This window comes from Salvelinus namaycush, chromosome 17 (assembly GCF_016432855.1).
Source record: "Salvelinus namaycush isolate Seneca chromosome 17, SaNama_1.0, whole genome shotgun sequence".
NCBI classification, from domain to species: Eukaryota; Metazoa; Chordata; class Actinopteri; order Salmoniformes; family Salmonidae; genus Salvelinus; species Salvelinus namaycush.
The window spans coordinates 4,440,029-4,463,209 of record NC_052323.1 but is presented as its reverse complement, the minus strand read 5'-3'; the positions used below and the strand labels follow the sequence as shown (position 1 = coordinate 4,463,209).

At 42.6% G+C, this 23,181-nt stretch overlaps 1 protein-coding gene across 1 annotated transcript in view; it reads right to left on the bottom strand.

Moving 5' to 3' along the window:
- The window catches only part of LOC120061869 (follistatin-related protein 5-like), a 166,048-nt gene that overhangs the window by 13,074 nt on the left and 129,793 nt on the right, over window positions 1-23,181 (bottom strand). Inside the window, exons 7-11 of the mRNA XM_039011649.1 lie at window positions 18,514-18,634; window positions 13,455-13,616; window positions 10,428-10,562; window positions 3,352-3,378; window positions 2,888-3,006 (exon numbers count right to left, since the gene is read on the bottom strand). Coding sequence (XP_038867577.1) covers window positions 2,888-3,006; window positions 3,352-3,378; window positions 10,428-10,562; window positions 13,455-13,616; window positions 18,514-18,634 — 564 coding nt within the window. The remainder of the gene's footprint in view (window positions 1-2,887; window positions 3,007-3,351; window positions 3,379-10,427; window positions 10,563-13,454; window positions 13,617-18,513; window positions 18,635-23,181) is intronic.

Below are 23,181 nucleotides of genomic sequence, written 5' to 3'. Positions count from 1 at the left end.
ACATGTATTGTGCAACATTTATCAAAATGACACATTAAAAAACAAATTATTTTTATCTCCTTGCTTCCCTTGTGTTGTTTTCGAGTCCTTCCCTTATCAGCTAACTCCAAGTCCAAGTCCAAGTCCAAGTCCACACACACACACACACACACACACACACACACACACACACACACACACACACACACACACACACACACACACACACACACACACACACACACACCTCCCTATTGCCCGTGTGCAATCCACCACCTACCCTCTGAAACCCTGCCCACATGAAAAAATAATACTTCACTATAGAATACTGCGATACTTACTATAGAATTCTATAGTCAACTGTAGACTACTATACTACACACTGTAGTATCCCTCGATCATGTGTAGTACTTACTATAGCATTTTGTAGTATACTCTACAATACTATAGTAAATGGTCTTTTAATATTTCTCGAAGGAGAAAGCCTCTACTTCTATATACAAGATAATAAACCAAAAACACTATGGTAAATACTACAGTAATATCCGCCAAAATACTATAGTAAATACTACACTATACTACAGTCCACAAAAAAAGTACAGTCATCAAAAACACTACAGTAAATACTACAGTATACTTACTTAAGTATATACTACACTTTTCTTTTACTACAGTATTTATACTATTATAAACTATAAAAACTACAGTATAGTACAGTATACTATAGTAAATACTACAATAGTACTCAAAAATACTACAGTGAATACTACAATAAAGTCTGCAAAACACTACAGTGAATACTATAGTATTTATACCATAGTATGCTCTGTCCTTCTATCCCCTGCTATGTCCCTTTCTTCGCTCCCTGTCCCCTCCCGTGGCCTGTGAGCCTGGCTCAGCCCAGCGTCTGTTCTCTGTTCTGGACCAAGGGAAGATTTGTTTGAGGCCTCATGGCCTGGTTTGAGCCATGGCCTTAGGAGGATGAACTCACTCGCGCCCTACTGTCACAGAGGGGGGTTTTCTGACAGATGTCACACATCGCCACACCGCCGCGGGCCCAATACTCTCGGGAAAGAGGTGTGAAACCTTAACTCTGACATCCAGTGAAGACTGTGAATGGCGGATTCTGTGTGTGTGCGTGCATGTGTGTGGCGTGTCTGTGGCTGTTGATTTTGTGTGTGGGTACTATTGGACAGAGAGGATGACTCTCAGAGGGAGGCAAAGATAATCTACTGTTGATTTGCCAATGTATCATGCCAATACTACACATAGGTCTTAATTCAAGGCTTCTGTTCATGTGGGTGCTCATGTTTGTGTCATCACATGGCAACTGTAGCTGTTAAACCTTTTACTTTAAATCACAGAATTGGCAGTCAACAAGATAAACAAAGTTCCATTTTCATGGATGTGTTTGTGAAGGAAACAATTAAAACTGTGGGATGTAATCATATTTTTAATTTCTGCCACTTTATCAAAGCAGAAGCCATCTGGAGACTGAATACCTCAGAGACTCTACCTCTACCCTCCTGTAGACAACACTGCAGTACGTCGCAACTGAGCATGTGCGAAACCCTAGGCAGGTAGGCAGAAGAAAAACTCTTGTTATTTTCTACCAACATTGTCCTTGGATCAAATGGAAAGCTTTAGAAGTATAGAAAACATGCTGTAAAGGTTGTCGGGTGAGGACAATTTGGGCTCTGTAACATACCAAGATCATATTTGATTTTGTGGTACGAGCAAGACTAGTTCTTAGCCTTGGACACAACAAACACAATCCTTCAACCTAAAACATCCCTGTTCTTTAGCCCCCCTTGCTTCCTGCCTCAGGAAATGTATCTGCCTCGCCACTGAATTTCGAACAGCATTGCTTTTTCAGCTGACATGTGTATCACAGTAAGACACCCATATAACACTTAAGAATTAATTATTAGGTCATTACCATGAATGATCGATCAAGAATGTGAGATGTGAGCACCATTTCCAGAATGGGTTTGACACATTGGCAAATCAACAGTAGATTATCTTCGCCTCCCTCAGAGTCATCCTCTCTGTCCAGTAGTACCCACACACAAACCAACAGCCACAGACGCGCCACACACATACTCACACAACATTCTTCGTAGACAGAGCTTGTGCTGCTGCCATAGAGTTCCCCGTTATTGATATCCTAATACAGATGTCGTCTCTCCGAGGAGCCCGGGCCTGATCGTTGTGCATTCATGGCTCGCCTTCGCACATAACAGCTGTGCAATAAACATAGGCTCTTTGATGAAAGGTAGAAAGGAGGAATGCACCCATTTGATTACATGTGTAAATCTGAGAGGCATCTATCAGCGACCGGCTTTGAATAATACGTCGGTTCAAAAGGGAAGACGCAGCAGAGAGTGAGAACCATTTCGATGTCAAACGGCAATTCAATGAGGAGCCTGACTTGAGAGAGAGAGAGACTTTTGGGAGTTGACAACCCTCCAGAAGTGCATGATCTTTCACTTAATCAAATATATGAGAAACAGTAGTGACGACAAGCGTGACAATGAACTCCCCATTTGTTATGAGATGCAACCATTTCACTGAATAAAAGATTGTTGACAGGTTTGCAAGATCAAATGTGAAATACACAAATAGTTATCAAAGTGTTGATAATACCAAAGCAGGTGGTCGGTCCTAAGCTAATTATATGAACACTGTTTAGCTAACAGCTAGCTAAAGCTAATTTGTTAGGCTAGCCCTCTATACCAAGCACAGTGCTACGCGAAGAGGAAGTGTTTCTGTTAGAAGGCATTTCACCTGAAGGAATCGTACTTCTAGGCGGTTGGTCCTCAAGCTAATAATGCTAATTAGCTAACAGCTAATCTGCCCTACAACGCTACATGAACTGGACGTGTTTCTCTCGTGGAAGACGTCTCACCTGAAGTCCCAGTAGTTTCTCACTGGGCTTTATGTGTCTCTGGATCTCACATGCCACTGGCTGGATGACTTTGATACCATCCTCGTAAAACACATAGAACATATTGGCAATTCCAAGACCTGGCGAGAAATGCAACCTTGTTACAAGTCGGACAGGTTTTATTACAAGGTTAACAACAAACTACTATGCTAAGTGGCATGGAGCACGGATGTACAGCACAGTTAAAATGTAACAGTTGAGTAGGTAGGTAATTAGCTACTTCAACATAACCGAAAACGGACCCAGTTATTAGATGTTCGTTAGAAACGGACTTTATAGAAGCAAATGTACGGTGTCTATATGAGGACAGCTTGACATGTCCATTGAAATTGTGTCAATCAAAATCATCTAATCTACTTTATAACTTGTTATAGTAATCTACTGTATAACATGACAGTCAACAAATGGTTTAAATACCAACATACCTTCCTCTCTCCACAGAATGTTTGCCACTGAAGGGGAATACAAGAAAGGAAAGACAGAGTGTGGAATTAATGGTTATCCCTTTGTAAGAATTCACATACCGATTTAGACCAAACAAAATGTACGTTTGAAGAAAACCGCCTCTTTGATACTTATTGCAACAACCAATCAATAGAAACCCCCTGTTCTAGAATAATTGAATACCAAACACAATCCAGATGGTATATTGTAAATACATACAAACAAAAACCATTTGTTTGTTACCGTTTTGTTGTTAGCCCACCTAAAAAGCCCTCTGTGTTTTATACCGCCAAAGCGTGTACCACATGCAATGAAAGATATGGAATAAAATAAATGTTCGCCTCAGGTAATTATCCGTCAATAAGTGTGTGTTTTATGTATTAGTTATTACTGTAGTTATCATTAAAAGTCGACACATATATCCAGCGTAGATTAGTTCCATAGGTCATTAAAGGGGCTACGTGTTTTTCCTAACTAGAAACACCGTAATTGTCATTAAATTCACTTTGAGACAACTAATAACATGGAAATGGAAACTTGAGCTGCATAACAACCAAGCAACTTGAATGCATGACCTGGAATACAACCCTGCAAAGCCCTCAGAGCCTTTTGAGTTGAGAATGATATGCCTCTTATAAAGACGTGCTCATTTCGCCACAAAAATAGATGAACACTCAGAGCCTGCGTTCCGAGTGAGACCGGCCTATCACAGGAAAATGTAAGATTTGCTATTCAGGAGCAAAAATGCAAATAACAGCCCCATTTTGTTTTGACTATCCTTATTTTCCCACCGTATAAGCACGGCGACCTTCTCCTATCGTTCATCCATCCCACAACCCCCTGTTTCCATTCAATCTTCCATTTTCCTGGCTGTTGGCAAACCAATCTTGGGCCTCAATTCAGTTCCAATTCTAATCTTTCCCTCTTTTGATGCTGCTCATTCTCTCACCCTCTCTTCTGGTGTGTGGAGAGATTAGAGAAAGATAAGTACAAATAACTGCCAAAGCAGTTGTGCCACTGCTTTGGTAGTGGCACAACTCATGCATACATTTTGGTTTCATTTAAAAGAACTGAGTTAAAGTTACACAGAGAACTGCTGTAGATTAAATATGAGCGTGGAAATAAAAAGGGGAGTGGCAGGGGAACACTGAATTGTTCCAGTTTCTGGTGGTGTTGCAAAAAACGCCAAATTGGTACTGCTGGGGAAAACGGAGGAAGGAGGAAGGTTATGAGATGAGGTCTTGGTGCCCAAGTCTTTTCCAATAACGCATTAATATGATGCTATTCATCACAGGGCAGAAAGATTGCAATCGTTCTAAAACATACAAGGGGCACATAAATCATATTCGTCATCCATACTAAAAAACAGCTATGTGCCACTTTCAGCTGTGGCGGGGTTCACTATGCCGGGACTCCACATTCCCCACATAACAACACCTTCCCATCAGCAAGGTTACAACACAAACTTGCTCTGCTTACAAGGGCACACGGCTGCAACATTTGGGCACAGTGCCTGTGGATTGGAACATCCTGACATCGCAGCTAGCAGACTTACTGACTGGATTAACAGGTGATGCCAGGCAGCCCCAACTTAGCTAGGTCGGCAGATGCAAATGAAAATATGCTTCGCAACACAATCACCCTGGGTGTCTTCCTCTCTTTATTCTTCTCCCACTGTGATTCATTGGATTTATCAGCCTGTGTTTGGGATTGAGTCGCCTGGCAACATTGGCACGTTGTGTCTGCTGTGTGTGTCAGTTGTTATGCAAATTGACCTGGCAGCATAGTAAAATTGAGACAGAGGATATGTTTTAATTATAGCTGGTTATAAATACCTTTGTTCAAATACTGCCTGGCTTTATTGACATGATGATGACACAGATTTCAATTGGATTCATTAACATTCCTGTTTCACGGTCTGACCATGAAACATCAGTTATGGATGGATAGATAGAAGGTTATGGAAAGATTGAAATACAAGTTCATAAAATGCCACACAAAGAGCTTAGAGAATGTGGTCGCCCAGGCAAAGATGACAAATCAGTTCAGAGACACACACACAAACAAAATGGAATGTTGACAATATTTGCCCACCAACAACTATGCTGTATCACCCTCGACTGAAGTATACGTCAACTTAAATTCTTCCTGTTCCAATGCCATGAAACGCTGTAAATGGATTAATGTTCAACCAGGTTTTTATTTTTGCTGCAGTTGATTTTAAAAGCTTAATGCTGCCGATTTAAGGACGCGTCATTATTGGAAGGATAACTTTAGCTGGATTGAGAAACAACCCAGTCATACTATACCGGGTAATGCCGAAATGGAATTCTTCAAAGGTGTAAGACTATTCTATAATTGGAGGTGGAAGTCTGTGGAGAGAACTGACTACTGGGGGGATAGTATATCATCTTTTAAAAGAAAAAAATATCCAACGATTTAATCCTGGGAGGGGAAAATCCTAGAAAAATTCAAAAGCGCAAGTAATTGGTGGGACAGAAGTGTGGAGCTACCCATGTGATTTTACCTCGTCAGGAGAAAAAGCAGGATACATGTTTTAGATGGTTTCAAATAAGTACTTTCCCGACAGCAAGCTGTTAAGACTCCCAGTGATGGAAACTTTACTTTTAGAATTATAGCCTCACTATACTTTTTTAATCATATAACGTATATTTACGTCTGGGAGAAAAGTGCAGGTCTCCGACAGCCTTCCCCGAGACGTCATAATGTCACACACTGGCCTTACAATAGACCGCAAGTCATTGGCAATGTCCTATGAAGCTGATTCAACTGATTCAAGGGCTTGATGATTTGTTGAAATTGTCAAGGTACTGTTGGGCTGTAACAAAAGCCTGTCACTCTCCCATTCACAATACCCTACAAGGCCTGATTCAACTAAGAGCTCAAGGATTTGTTGAATTTTGTGTGATAGTGCTTGGCTGCAACAAAAGCCTGCACACCCTAATGCACCATACAGTACAGGCTTGACACATGCTCAAGGGTGCCATACCTTACAAACGCTTCACAATGGAGCCCCTGCAGACGCACAGCCAGACAGACAGGCCATGACACTGCTGTTGCTGGCACCACAGCTTAGGTTTCTGCATAGGGACTGTGAACCGTGGCCAACACAGTGTGAAAGCATGACGTAATCGAATGTGATGGGCATCGATTGACACACACACACACACACGCCCGCACACACACACACGTTGACACACACACCTAAACACCCCGAATCAAAACCATGTATTTGTCATATGCGCCGAATACAACGGGTGTAGACTTTACCGTGAAATGCTTACTTACGATCCCTTTCCCAACAATGCAGAGTTAAAAAGTTTTTAAAATGTGTGTGTGTGTGTGTGTTTGTGTGTTGCGTCAATATGCATGTGTGCATGTGTTTTGTGTGTGTGAGTGAGCATATGTAGTCTGAGTGTGTGTGTGTGTGTGTGGGGTATGTATGTGTGTGTTGGAGTGTCAGTGTAGTAAGTGTGAGTGTGTGGGTAGAGTACAGTGAGTGTGCATAGAGCCAGTGCAAGAGAGTCAGTGCAAAAAAATTGTGGGGGGGGGGGTAGAAGCTGTTCAGGAGCCTTTTGGTCCCAGACTTGGCGCTCCGGTACCGCTTGCCGTGTGGTAGCAGAGAGAACAGTCTATGACTTGGCTGGAGTACATTTTTAGTGCCTTCCTCTGACACCACCTGGTATAGAAGTCATGGATGGCAGGGAGCTCGGCCCCAGTGATGTACTGGGCCGTACGCACTACCCTCTGTGGCGCCTTGCTGCCGGATGCCGAGCAGTTGCCATACCAAGCAGTGATGCAGCCAGTCAAGATGGTGCAGCTGTAGAACTTTTTGAGGATCTGAGGGCCCATGCCAAATATGTTCAGCCTCCTGAGGGGGAAGAGGTGTGTTTGGATCATGATAGGTCCTTAGTGATGTGGACACCAACGAACTTGAAGCTCTAGACCCTACTCCACTACAACCCCTTTGATGTGAATGGGGGTGTGTTCGGCCTTTTGCTTCCTGTAGTCCAGGATCAGCTCCTTTGTCTTTCTGACGTTGAGGGAGAGATTGATACACACACACACATGTTGACACACACACACACACAATACTCACATGCGTAGGCTGTAGGCACATGTCCCTCTCTATGTTTTGGCCAAGGCACACTAAAACCAACGCCAACAAAGACCCCTGCCTCACGCTCCAGAAATAATTGGCGGCCATTTTTAAATGCAGGGCAGATATTCATGCCAGTTTAGCACCATTTCTTGTCAGATTATTCTAATTTTTTTTTGGGTCATTTAGCAGACGCTCTTATACAGAGTGACTTACAGTAGTGATTGCCTACAATGTCCTAACTTTTTCTGTAGTGGTCCCCCCGTGGGAATCGAACCCACAACCCCTGGCGTTGACTCTTAAGGAGAGTCACCAACGGGTTCCAGAAAAACTATTGACTCGCGCGGAAGCGAGAAGCAGGTGTTTTGACCTTGAACAAGCTCAAGGTGAATCCACTGAGCGGGGCTCATTCTTCGCTCAGCGTATCATGTTTCTCACACTACTGTGTACTATTACTGTAACTATTTCAGTAATCTATCAACACTGTGTTGAATAAGACAGTCAAGATAAGTGTATTTATTTGTACTAGATATCTGATGTAGAGTGAAAGAGAGTGAAAACTCACACAGTGAAAATATAAGACATGTGGTATGACATCACATCTACTAAAAACAAAGGATGATATGAAGGAGCTCCAGCAAACGATGGTCGACAGTATCGAGTTGAAAGTTCACACACGGCTCCAGCTGCAAAAGGGGTTGAGGTTGTATCGTTCCCGGTAAAGATGGGAGGTCGTTGAGGGATCGACAGCCACTGAGGCACAGCAGACAGTGATCCAATAGGAGGTAGGGACGGAGGGAGGTGAGGAAGGGAGGGAGGGAAGAGGGAGACAAGAGATGTCTAGGAATAGCTTGGCTAAGGTTAAAGCTAGCCAGCCCAGGGACACAAGTTACACTGGTTATATGAAGGGCAGTTCACATGGACCATATATCACATGCATCAGCTGGTCACAAGTGTCTTTCACAAGTCTATGCTAATATATGGATATAAGAAAGTAGGCTACAGTACGTCATAAACAAAGTGGTGTTCAATACCCTACTGTAAGGCTACATCACTTTCCAGTGATGGCTGTAATGCAGGGAATGTAAGTTAATTCGGGTATAATACATTATTTTGTACAAAACTCTCTCTCTCTCTCTCTCTCTCTCTCTCTCTCTCTCTCTCTCTCTCTCTCTCTCTCTCTCTCTCTCTCTCTCTCTCTCTCTCTCTCTCTCTCTCTCTCTCTCTCTCTCTCTCTCTCTCTCTCTCTCTCTCTCTCTCTCTCTCTCTCTCTCTCTCTCTCTCTCTCTCATGAGAGAGTGGTGGGATGCATCAGTCGTGCACAGCAGAGCTTCTACTTACACACTGACTAGGGGCGCTAACATAGCCTCAGGGCTAGAGAGGCAGTCTGCATTGCGGTCTAGCAGCGCAAGCTAAGCTCCTGGATAAGTAGACAGCCCACAGGGGTAATAAGGGGAGACCAGACGAGGTCAAACATGCATTGGGGTGCTGCTGGGTGGTTATAATGTAGTGGTGGACTATTTCAACATCCACGCTGCTATCTCTTTGATGTTGACTATGGGCTGTGGATCCAAAATGGTCGCAAGTGTGCAGACCTCCTGAGCAGTTTCATCATACACAGTGAATTCAAAGCTTCAAAGGAGGAGACTGACTGAATTCTGACCCAAGAGTAAGTATGCTCTCTGGTTTGGGTATGATCCAAAATGGTCACCAGTGTGTGTGTCAAACCCCTGAGCAGTTTCAACATACTCGGTGGCTTCAAATCTTCAAAGGAGGCAACTGACTGACTTCTGAGTGATCCTGTGATGTGTGACGGCACGTGGAGTGTGTCACTGTCGCTGGGACAGCAGCTAAACCTAATGCATCATCGAAGGGGACATGTGAGTGACTTGAGAGTTAGAGTTGCTCTGTTTGCTTTTTGCGTGCTGTCGTTACAACACATGCTCCAAATAAAACACCATCCCTCCCCGTAACCGCAGCAGCAGAGATGTGGCACGGCTGACCGTTTTAATTATGGCACGTGGGGCCGTCTATAGATTAAAGAGTGCGCTACCGTTTTAATTACAGAATATTTTGCCCTATTTTAGCTGCCAGTCAAACTCTGCAAAAGTGAAACTGAATCCTAAGTTTAGCTATTTATTCTGAGTAGTTAAGGTTTGGGATAGGGTTAAAGCAGGAAAACAAAAAATACAAAGAGTGCCTAGCACCGGGATTGAACCCGCAATCCTCTGAGCCGTAGCTCGCGGTTTAAGCCCATCCTCAACCCCATTGCCAACACGCCTACTAAATGGTAAGAGACACTCACATTGCCCCTTGTGGACGTTAGGAAATTGCCATGGAGATAAAATGCCACCCAGTGCCATAATTTCACCCTTTCAATGATGGCACTGAGTGTCGTAATCCACTAGAGTCTGGCCTTGCTTATTAGGAGAGAAGAGGATTAGCGACAACGTGGTTTGCTAATCAGGGATTGATCTCTTCTTTTTTTTACATTTTGGAAAGTCCCATGATGAATAGGACTGTGTCTGTTCTGAACATGTACTTGTATCACAATTCTACTTCGTCCCTTAGGGCCACCCAAACATTTCCTCAAAAAGCGGAATTAATTTCACACGCCTTTTGATGACGGGACCATCAGTGCAAATCTCCCTCAATTAAACAAGAATCTAAGATAAAAAATGAACAACACAGCCATTAACATAGTATTAGAATAGGTACTCTGTTACTAATGACAACCATTATCCTCCATAGCCAAACGATAGGAGACAATAATATTGTGTGTAGCTATCTATTATTTCTCTAGCTGAAGCTCTATAAATTTGCTATAAAATATTAACAAGTGACTGGATGAATTATTGAATGTTTTGAGCTGCGTGTCTCCATTATCCCCAGGGAAGGATACACACACGCAAAGGGGACATCATGACTTATACATACGGGTCTTGCGCGCCGAATCCTCCACAAACAGGGAGGAGATGTCCTCGTCCACCCCGGCATCGTTTTTGGCGATACAGGTGTACGCCCCCGTGTCCTCGAAGTGGACGTTGCTGATGTGCACCTCGCTTCCGTTAGCTGGTTGACACAAAAGAAAACATGAGCAAACAGACAGACGCGCACAGACACACACGCACACAGACAGACAGGCAGACGGACGCACGCATGCACACACACACGCACACAGACACTGTCAGTAAGTGTGGCACATGCAGATAAAATACCATTTGTGTGTTGCCAGTGACACTTAAGAGATGTTTGCCAATTTTGATCAAAGTCACCCCATAACATAACTGAGACTAATGGGATAGGAGACGGGAGAGTGAGGGGTTTTAACAGGATCTAGTTGTCGCTAACGGTAGGGTGTCTGCCCATCTGGGGAATGATTTTGGTGTCACACCAAAAGCACTAAGAAGAGCCACTGAACATGCCGATTGGCACGTGTGTTTTTCTGTTGCTCATAAGAAAAACGAAATTTCAGTCTTGGAGGAGTTTCCTGACCGATTCCATGTTTGTCCACCATGAGACACTGTAGACGCGGAAGCCTGTTTCACTTCCTTAAAATCACCAGAATTAATCTAAGATAACTCAAGAAATGTGCAATAAATGTTGACGTTTTTGCTGAGGATCTTTTAGTTGTGCAATTTTACATCTAACTAAGGTGTTTGGTGCAGTAATTCTCAAGTAAGAAAATGCGTGACATCTTATGTAAACAAAGTCGGAGCTGCTGGGCAGGCCTGTCTCACTGTCTATGCTTTTGGATAGAGAGCAATCACCGCAGCTGTTCAACCCATGTTAGTGGAAAAATGGACATTGTCAAATCAAAACACAATGTTCCATTTACCCCTTGTGACGCACAGATGTTCCAAACTCCGTTTTAGACGAGACTGACTTTATAACCAAAATTACCCAATTTCCACTTTGTAGTCAATTTTGACACTGGAATAAAACATGTTGAAATGGAGTGAAACTGGGAGGTACTAGCTTAAACTTCTTGGGGATATAGGGGGTGCTGTTTCGACTTAGCGAAAATTGGTCTCCAATTAAACTGCCTAGTACTCAATTCTTGCTCGTACAATATGCATATTATTGTTATTATTGGATAGAAAACACTCTCTAGTTTCTATAGCCGTTTGAATTATGTCTCTGAGTGGAACAGAACTCATTCTACAGCACTTTTCCTGACAGGGAGTGAGATTTCAGAAATCTTGGCCTCTGGTCCCAGGTCAGTTTTAATGTCCCTGTAAATGCTATGAGGATACAAACACTGCCCACGCCTTCCTCTAGATGTCAGTAAGAGGTGACAATTTGAATGGAGTCGATTGCGCAATCAGGGCCTGTATAAAAGAGCACAAGGCGGAAGTGGCTTTCTTTTCCTGCTGCGCCTGACGCACGATGGACGTCGGACTGGCTCTCTTTCCAAGCTTTGGTTTAGCCACTTATATATCGCCGGTCATGTTTTTACTCGTTATAGGTGTTAAAAACATCATAAGGTAGTTAATTTAAACCGTTTTATAGCAATTTATATCCGTTTAGTGCGATTTTGAGGCATTTCTTTGTGATGCACTTTGAAGCGCCGGGCACGTTTCCAGTACCGATCGAACGTTAGTGGCCATTTCGACGGACAAGAGGACATCTTTCGACCAAAAGACGATTAGACCGGAGAAAGGATACATTGCCCAAGATTCTGATGGAAGATCAGCTCATAGTAAGAAATATTTAAGATGATAAATCGTTGTTCTGTAGAAAAATGTTAAACGCATATTCCGCCATTTTTTTTGGTATAGCTTCGCTTGGCGAACCCTGTATTGCACAGTAAGGATAATTTTAGAAATGTAATTCAGCGATTGCATTAAGAACTAATTTGTCTTTCGATAGCTGTCCAACTTATATTTTTTTAGTCAAGTTTATGAATAGTTATTCATTAGACAAGATCACTGTCAATGATGGCGCCCGACATTTTCAGGCCAGTTTTGCTAGTATTCTCATTGTATAACCACGGTTTTTTGTGGCTAAATATGCACATTTTCGAACAAACTCTATATGTATGTTGTAATATGATGTTACAGGAGTGTCATCGGAAGAATTCTGAGAAGGTTAGTGAAAAAATTAATATATTTTGGCGATGATAACGTTATCGCTCTCTTTGGCTTGAATCAATGCTCGGGTAACGTTTGCACATGTGGTATGCTAATATAACGATTTATTGTGTTTTCGCTGTAAAACACTTAGAGAATCTGAAATATTGTCTGAATTCACAAGATCTGTGTCTTTCCATTACTATGCGCTGTGTATTTTTAAGAAATGTTTTATGATGAGTAAATTGGTAATACACGTTGCTCTCTGTAGTAATTCTAGTCGCTTTGGTGAGATTTGTGATGGTGGCTGCAATGGCAAACTATGATTTATACCTGAAATATGCACATTTTTCTAACAAAACCTATGCTATACAATAAATATGTTATCAGACTGGCATCTGATGAAGTTTTTTCTTGGTTAGTGGCTATTTATATCTTTATTTGGTCGAATTTGTGATAGCACCTGATGGAGTAAGAAACTGATGGAGTTAGAAAAGTGGTGTCTTTTGCTAACGTGGTTAGCTAATAGATTTACATATTTTGTCTTCCCTGTAAAACATTTTAAAAATCAGAAATGATGGCTTTATTCACAAGATCTGTATCTTTCATTTGGTGTCTTGGACTTGTGATTTAATGATATTTAGATGCTACTATTTAATTGTGACGCTATGCTAGCGATGCTAATCAGTGGGGGGTGGGTGGGGGGTGCTCCCCAAGTGCGTCCCACAGTCCCAGAGAGGTTAACTTCTCCAATGAGAACACATATTTTCCATTTTCGGTTGCGAAAACGTTTTGATTCGGTATACCCTACTGAACATGACCCAGATGTATGCCAGCATTGCTTGATCCAATTTCTAAGCCTATTCCCCACCTGCGACTAGATGGAACCCACCTTGCAGGGTGAGCTGTTTGGACAGCTTGGTAGCGATGTCCATGCCATTCTTCAGCCATGCCAGTTGTGGGTTGGGGATACCTTCAGCATGGCACCGGAGACTGGCCGTCACCCCTGGCTCCCGGGCCTGGCTCTCTGGGTAGACACGGATGACGGGAGGAACTGCATTGTGGGAAGAAGGAAGAGAAGAACAGATTAATGTAGGCCCACACACTTTGTTGAAAATGACGGGGCTTTTGAAGAATGAGGCAGCCTTATTGGATAAGAAGTTTTCTTTTAGAGTGTCTGCCAAGTCCATTTAACTTCTCACCTCTGCATTAACATACTATCAATAGGATCAAGTGCATTTCCAGCATATGCTGAATGTCATTAGAAACATTGGTGTGCTCGGCGAGATCCGCGCAAGCCAAACAAATCAGCCTGATAAATAAGGGAGAGAACCTCGGTGGGACTGGCCATTGATTTTGTTGGGCGACCATTGATTTTGGGCAATCTTTTGTCAGGCAAGGGGATGAGGGGGAAAGGAGCTGCAGGAAGAGACACGACTTTTTTCTAACAGCTTTACTTAAGATGTGTTCAATATAAGAGATTTATAAGCAATGCACTATAACGAATGTTCAGGCTATTATAAGCAATAGACACAGAATTTCACAGGTCAACCTGCAGTTTTTGACAAGAGTCATTTTTATGCATTGCTTATGAAAGTGTGACATAGTTCTTATGCAGGGCCCCTATAACTTGTTAGCATATTCCTTAGTACAAAATCTAACTAATATATTTGAATAATCCTTAGAATGGATCGCACATTCTAAGCCTGATAGTATTATGACAAAGGTCAAAGAGAGCTGAAAAATGATTTTCATTATTGAAAAATGAGTTACAAGGTTTAATTTAATCAATGTGTGTCAATGCACTATTGAGTCATCAAGTGCACCTCCAATATTGTTGTAATTTTATGTGGAGGAATACGTGTAAACAAAGGCAATATGGCAGTTTGTGACCGTATGTTTCTCGGTACTTCACTCTCCCTGTTGAATTTAAGAGTAATGACCTGCTAGAGGTAAATTGGAAACATTAGACCACTCCAACATGCTATCCAGTCATTGACATTTGGGTCACAGCAAATGTGCCCCAAATCTATGGCCTATTTACACACTTTAAAATAGAGGTAAAAACAATACCTGTCACGCCCTGACCATAGAGAGCCTTTTATTCTCTATGTTGGTTAGGTCAGGGTGTGACTAGGGTGGGTTATCTAGGTTGTTTTATGTTTATGTTGGCCTGGTATGGTTCCCAATCAGAGGCAGCTGTTTATCGTTGTCTCTGATTGGGGATCATATATAGGCAGCCATTTTCCCACTGGGTTTTTGTGGGATCTTGTTTTGCGTCAGTGCATGTGGCACCTCAGTACTGCACGGTCATTGTTGGTTTCTTGTTTTTAAGTTTTTAAGTTTCACAAAATAAAAGATGTGGAACTCAGAGCACGCTGTGCCTTGGTCCGTTTATTCTACAGACGATCTTGACAATACCAGTAATACCCGTTTAACCTCTAAAAGCCTAAGCTAACATATGGAATTGTTTTAAGATGGTCATACCATGGATCATTTAGCGATTTGATTTAGAATTTTAGGACCCCTTTAGGTATCAAAAAGTTAAATAATAATATTCAAAACAGTAAAAAAAAATATCATACAGTGGCTGTTTGTAGGCCAAACCGTTTGGACGTTACAGACGTTTTCGTGGGAATACATTTTTTGGGAGATCTCATGGTCTGACAAACACCGCTGTAGCTTGACCACCTTCCACCGCAGATGTGGAAGGCCGCCATAGGAGGATGCTTAAACTGACAGTTTTTGATGGGGATGTTTTTATTATGTTACTTAGATTGGCGTACAGGCGCATCAATAGACTTAAAAGGATTAAAATAGACTTATAAAGAGCAGTAACATCAAGGCTTCAGAGAAGATTTCCACCTTGCTGCCCTGGTAGGCTGGCATAGGAGAGAGAAGAGGAGTGCCACTAGCTACAGAGACTATTTCCTGTGGGCTTGACTAGGGAGAGGAAGCCTTTGGCCAGCCAGGTGAGTGTGAGACTCGAGAGTGATTTGGTGCCATGGCCATCTGCTCCCAGTAACACTCTGGTTCCTAGAACCTGCTGCCTACAACATGCCTCAGCTTGAAGGTATGCCACCCAGGAATGCCAAACATACCAACCGGAACGAGCCATAGCAGGTGTAAGATAAAGGTAGCCAGCTGACAGAAATAACACCACTAAAATCCATTAAATGCATAGTTTAAAATGTTGTTTGACTCTTCATGTCAAGCATCATAAAAACAATGGTTTAATGTAGCGGATTCCCACCGGTTACATCGATACCATTTCAGGAAAAGGCGGGCCGAACAGGCCCCCATTAACATTGACGGGGCTGTCGTGGAGCGAGTCGAGAGTTTCAAGTTCCTTGGTGTCCACATCACCAACGAACTATCATGGTCCAAACATACCAAGACAGTCGTGAAGAGGGCACGACAAAACAATTATTCCCCCTCAGGAGACTGAAAATATTTGTTGTGTGTCTCGTTATTGTTATTCTTATTGTGTTACTTTTTATTATTACTTTTTATTTTATATTTTCTTCTTCTTGAACTGCACTGTTGGTTAAGGTCTTGTAAGTAAGCATTTCACGGTAAAGTCTACACTTGTTGTATTCGGCGCATGTGGCAAATAACGTTAAACCTGATTTGATTAGGAGACAATTTTGGAGGTCATGCCGTCTTTACACAGTGACGGCCTTTAGACTCCACCGTTCCACTTCCAATTGATATACTACAGTCAGCACATATTGCATATAAGAGACCCTAAGGTCTAATTAACCTGGAACAAAAAAATATATATTTCTCTAAACACTTCTTATTTTCATGTGAGTGGCTTGGTGCTCCCTCCCTCCCTCCCTCCCTCCCTCCCTCCCTCCCTCCCTCCCTCCCTCCCAAAATGCCTCAATCTTCCGCTGTGCATTTGTAAAAACACTTCTTGTTCATGTTCGAATCACCATTTCCTTTAGCTCCGGACAGGCACAAAGTGAAATATAGTCATAGTGGTTTTCACACTCAAAACTAGATTCAGACAGAATTGGAGACGTGTTGTAGCCTGATGTCTTCCTAGGAGTGACAAGAGACATAGTGATACAAGTATAGGACACAGCAGGGTTGACAGCTCCATCATAAAACTCCCCAGCCTGCCGTCAATCACACAGCAAGTCTCCCTTCAGCACTGGTGGCAAAGGAAGTGTGTGTATCACACACACACACAAAAACACACACACACACACACACACACACACACAAAAACACACACATAGATACACACATAGATACACACATAGACACTCATGCATGCCTGCATGCATGCACACGGACATACATGCATACACACAGACATGCACTCATACAAACAGGCACACACACTCCCTCCCCCACACACATAGCCCTTCAGGGGACAGCCTTCCCAGCACACTCAAGGGTGGTTTCAGACTTTCAACTTTTCACCAAATTGACTCGTAGCCCCTGTGAGTCCCCTGCCCTCTGTGTTTCATCTCAAGCATCTCGACCAAGGCGAGCCCCATTATAGGGGCTGTCGGAGTGTTCTGGGTCCCCCACCATGGAAAACACTTTTTCTCTGCGTAGTGATTAGTCTTTCTTCCTGCCTGTTCTCACAGCTAGCTCTGGGCCACCCATGGAGGTTTACAAACATCAGAGAGAGGGAACCATACACGGATGTCCCACATCCCTACAGCCAATGAGGACCAAGACTGTGAAAGACAACTTCATCAAATCGAGGGATACAATTTACGTGAATACATATACAGTTAGAATATACACATATATATACAGTTAGAACACGAACAGCTCCGGACACAAGAATAATGCTCATGTGGCTTTTTTCACAAATTGTCACTGCAATTGCTCAGTGCTGATTAACTTGTCTAAAAATCGTGTGATAGCAATCAATGTAATACGCATATGGAAAGCCTGTAGAGAGGAGATTTTGTTGAGTCATCTGGCTGTAATCAGTTGTTTTCCATTACTCAAGCGGCTATGGATCATAAAAATAAGAATTTGTTCTTAACTGACTTGCCTAGTTAAATAAAGGTCAAAATAAAAATAAATAAGCATTTGACCATAATTAAATGCATTTCTATATAATACAGTGGTTATCAAAATATGGTATTTTTGGACTGAACCCTGAACTTTATTTCCAGAAAAAGGTGAACATTATCCCCTGACAATTCTGATGTGAGTTTTTTTTCAATGTTTTGACACATAATTGAGCGAAAAATCAGTGAACCCTGATGGCTGTTCGCACAAAGATGAACTTTTTCGCCCCATCCATTTTCAAAATCATTTGCCAGGCTGCATTTACCCGGACCAGCCAATTTGTTTTTCAACCAATTAAAGCGATACATTATCATTAACTACACCGTGAGTGATACTGTGTGTGCTTTAAGGTCATCGTTAATGGAAACTGTCTGTTTCAAAACGATTGTCCTTCTGTCAGAAATTCGGCAGCAGTGAGTGTTTTAAGACAGCAGCAAGTACTATCTTTTCCTGCGTGCCTCAACTCATGCCTCTAATAGGAAAATGGCATCGACAAGACATGGCCTCCTTTCCAATTACAAATCTAACACTTGAAAGCATTTTCACACAACTAAGGGCTATTTGATTAGTTACATCTGACTGAGTGATCATCCTGAAAGAAAGGAAAGCAGTTTGATCACTCTGGTAGAATTTTAGATCCAAAACAACACTCTCAACAAGCTCATGTCGCATTCCCAGTTTCCTTTTGGCGTATTTAGAGAAAAAAAGGAAACTTGACAGCCCCGTAAGCATTTCATTTCACCTCACATATCTCTGTCTCAATGGTGGCGTTGTCAAAGTATCCAGGCGCACCCTCGGGTGTGATTTAACCGCATTTGGCGTGGATAGGCATTTGGCTGTGACGCAGCTGCGGAAGGAAGTGTGAGAGTGTACCGTTCTGTTCCCGCCGAGCGGAGGCAGCGGCTTACCGTTCACCTGGAGCGTGTGCGTCTGCGAGAGCTGCTCGTACCCGTCAGCATGGCAGGTGTAGTTCCCTGTATGGGTGGTGGTCACCTTGGTGACGTACAATGAGCCGTCATCTCCGAAATCCTGCAGAAGAAGAAAGAGGGCCGTCACAATGACTGTGTGGGACAAAAAAAAACAACGAATGGGGTTCTTTTCGAATTCACCTCAATATCGAATTCACCTCAGTGTGAATGATATTCAGATCTGAAAAAGGAAAATGTTTTGAGAATGTGCAATATGGCTGTGGGGCTTGCAGCAGAGCGAATTGGTGTTCTTGGAACTTTTGTGAAGCAGCAAAGGAAAACTGGGGACAAGGAGGACATGATCAATAAAAGCACACTGTGACATAGACAAGCAGTTGTTCAACAATAATCTTCCACTTATTGTTTTTTGTATGCCTGCTACCATAATACCCAATACTGGGCCCTTAACAACATGTGATAGGAGTAAAGCTAACACTTTAACATTTCTACGTATTATCTTATATGAAAAGAGAAAACCTGCACTGCATCTTATCAAAAACTGGTCCAGGAAGCTACTATGAAAAACTGCTTTGTCTTTCGTTTAGGGCTGAAATTCACCTATAGTTGGGCTAGTTTTAATACCAGAGGTAGGTTAAAGTAAGTCTGTCTGTAATTTTATGGTAATCAAATCAAAATCAAATCAATGTTTATTGGTCCCGTACACAGATTTGCCGATCGCAGGTCCAACGAAATGCTTATGTTCCTATCTAACGATAACAACACACACATAAGGAAAAATAAGGAAAACAAGAAATTACGAATAACAAGTCAACGTGAACTAATGTTCTTCGTGTTCAGCATAGTCAATTGAAAATGCCATTATGAGTAATCACTGAAAAGAGCCAAATGAGAGAATGTAATTCTTTTTTTTTTTTTACATGAATGCAACACAAATACACGTTTCACTGCACAATTTCAACTGACAAGCCAATCTGTGAGGCTACCAAGGTCATGATAAACAACTGGAACAAATGTAATGTATGCTGTGTCATGATCAAGCTGGTGGTGAAAACAAATAAACTCTGCAAAAATAGAAACGTCCCTTTTTTCAGGACCCTGTCTTTCAAAGATGATTCGTTAAAAATCCAAATAACTTCGCAGATCTTCATTGTAAAGGGTTTAAACACTGTTTCCCATGCCTGTTCAATGAACCATAAACAATTCATGAACATGCACCTGTGGAACGGTCGTTAAGACACTAACAGCTTACAGTAGGCACTAACAGTAGGCAATTAAGGGCATAGTTACGAAAACGTAGGACACTAAAGAGGCCGTTCTACTGACTCTGAAAAAAGACCAAAAGAAAGATGCCCAGGGTCCCTGCTCATCTGCGTGAACGTGCCTTTGGCATGCTGCAAGGAGGCATGAGGACTGCAGATGTGGCCAGGGCAATAAATTGCAATGTCCGTACTGTGAGACGCCTAAGACAGCGCTACAGGGAGACAGGACGGACAGCTGATTGTCCTCGCAGTGGCAGACCACGTGTAACAACACCTGCACAGGATCGTACATCCGAACATCACACCTGCAGGACAGGTACAGGATGGCAACAACAACTGCACGAGTTACACCAGGAACGCACAATCCCTCCATCAGTGCTCAGACTGTCCGCAATAGACTGAGAGAGGCTGGACTGAGGGCTTGTAGGCCTGTTGTAAGGCAGGTCCTCACCAGACATCACCAGCACCATGTCAACTATGGGTACAAACCCACCGTCGCTGGACCAGACAGGACTGGCAAAAAGTGCTCTTCACTAACAAGTCGCGGTTTTGTCTCACCAGGGGTGATGGTCGGATTCGCGTTTATCGTCGAAGGAATGAGCATTACACCGAGGCCTGTACTCTGGAGCGGGATCGATTTGGAGGTGGAGGGTCCATCATGGTCTGGGGCGGTGTGTCACAACATCATCGGACTGAGCTTGTTTTCATTGCAGGAAATCTCAACGCTGTGCATTACAGGGAAGACATCCTCCTCCCTCATGTGGTACCCTTCCTGCAGGCTCATCCTGACATGACCCTCCAGCATGACAATGCCACCAGCCATACTGCTCGTTCTGTGAGTGATTTCCTGCAAGACAGGAATGTCAGTGTTCTGCCATGGCCAGTAAAGAGCCTGGATCTCAATCCCTTTGAGCACGTCTGGGACCTGTTGGATCGGAGGGTGAGGGCTAGGGCCATTCCCCTCAGAAATGTCCGGGAACTTGCAGGTGCCTTGGTGGAAGAGTGGGGCAACATCTCACAGCAAGAACTGGCAAATCTGGTGCAGTCCATGAGGAGGAGATGCACTGCCGTACTTAATGCAGCTGGTGGCCACATCAGATACCTACTGTTACTTTTGATTTTGACCCCCCCTTTGTTCAGGGACACATTATTCCATTTCTGTTAGTCACATGTCTGTGGAACTTGTTCAGTTTATATCCCAGTTGTTGAATCTTGTTGTGTTTATACAAATACTTACACATAAAAAATAAACGCAGTTGACAGTTGACAGAGTTTAGATGCTGAGTAATAAAAAAAAGAAATGTAAATAAAAAAGAATACTGCTGTTACAGTACATTGAAATAAGCCCCAAAGCTAATGAATCCATCTGGAAATAACTTAAATTCACTTCCTCATATTAACGCCTATCAACATGTGTACTTTCACAGGTAATTTGATATTTTTTATGGGAGTATTTCTTACTTCAGTTAGTTGATAAAAATGTATTCATTCTAATTTGATTAGGCAGCTTTCCTTGCTGGAAACCCAGACAGACCTGAAAAAAGATAGCAAATCTGTGTTTCATGTCATAATTCAATTAGAATTCCAATCATGTCTGATGGCATTGTTTAGGTCTCAGAGTCAGTACATGTCGTCCCTTACATAGACCTGCAAGACAGCTATAAAGAATAGCCATGGGCCACCATGTTTGGCAGGTGCAACCTCTATGACCAAATAAACAGCGATCAGGTATGAGATTGTGAGACTCAGGCTGTACCGGATCATCATACCGTCGCTGTGTGAAGGGAATTGATGGCACGTTTTTGCCCCTCTGCGGAAAGCATATTGTGTCACCCTTCTAAATGAAAAATGAATGGGAGGAGAAATGAAACTCAGAGGGGTGGAACTAGAGGCACTGGAGGCGATCGACCCCGCACCCTTCCTCCACTCCTTCCCCCTCCACCCCTCAGACACAGCTGAGGGAAGGTGAGACAGTGAGACAGAGGAGCAAAAAGAGGAAAAGGAAGAAGATTTACAGGCCATCCTGATAGAATAAAATGGCTGCTATACTCTCTCAGCAACCCTTTGCATGACCAGCTGACCTCTTAAAGAACACCAAGGAACTGTCTCATTGGCATCTAATACAGGGCAGGAGATGTGATCCTAATACAGGGCAGGACATGTGAGGCCAGGTGTATAAGCCGACTTCTTCAATATGAGGTCAAGGTCGGATGTATCCATGACAGGGAATTCATTAGCTTTGTGGGCTTTTTATTGTGGATGACTTCAGTTCCGATAAAACCTACCTGTGTTGGGATCTGCTGGGGAGAAAGAACACAAATTAAATATTTAGATGTTAGTTAAAAGGAAGAGTTGAGTAAAGGTTAACTTTGAAGGAAGACATGACACAACATATAAAGCAGGCAATGGCAACTATCAGAAGTTGGCACGCTTTCCACCATGTTACACTACTCCTCTTACAGCTTAATTTATTTCATGCATTTTGTGTTTCAGACAATGGATATGAATTGGAGTATTTACAGAGGAAGTATAGCGAATAGAGAAGTCTTATAGCTCAACATGTACAGTACCAGTCAAAGGTTTGGACACACCTATTCATTCAAGGGTTTTTCTTTATTTTTACTATTTTCTACATTGTAGAATAATAGTGAATACATCAAAACTGAAATAACACATATGGAATCACGTAGTAACCAAAAAAGTGTTAAACAAATCAAAAAATATTTTCGATTTTCGATTCTTCAAAGTAGCCACCCTTGATGACAGCTTTGCACACTCTTGGCATTCTCTCAACCAGCTTCATGAGGTACTCATCTGGAATGCTTTTACAACAGTCTTGAAGGAGTTCCCACATATGCTGAGCACTTGTTGGCTGCTTTTCCTCCACTCTCATCCCAAACCATCTCAAAGGGTTTGATGTCAGGTGATTGTGGAGGCCAGGTTCTGATGCAGCACTCCATCACCCTCATTCTTGGTCAAATAGCCCTTACACAGCCTGAATGTGTGTTTTGGGTCATTGTCCTGTTGAAAAACAAATGATAGTCCCACTAAGCCCAAACCAGATGGGACGGCGTATCGCTGCAGAATGCTGTGGTAGCCATGATGGTTAAGTGTGCCTTGAATTCTAAATAAATCACCGACAGTGTCACCAGCAATGCACCCCCACACCATCACACCTCCATAATAATAATAATTCATTCACCTAATTTGCGTCTCACAAAGATACAGCGGATGGAATCAAAAATCTCAAATTTGGACTCATCAGACCAAAGGACAGACTTCCACCGGTCTAATGTCCATTGCTTGTGTTTTTTGGCCCAAGCAAGTCTCTTATTATTATTGGTGTCTTTTAGTAGTGGTTTCTTTGCAGCAATTTGACCATGAAGGC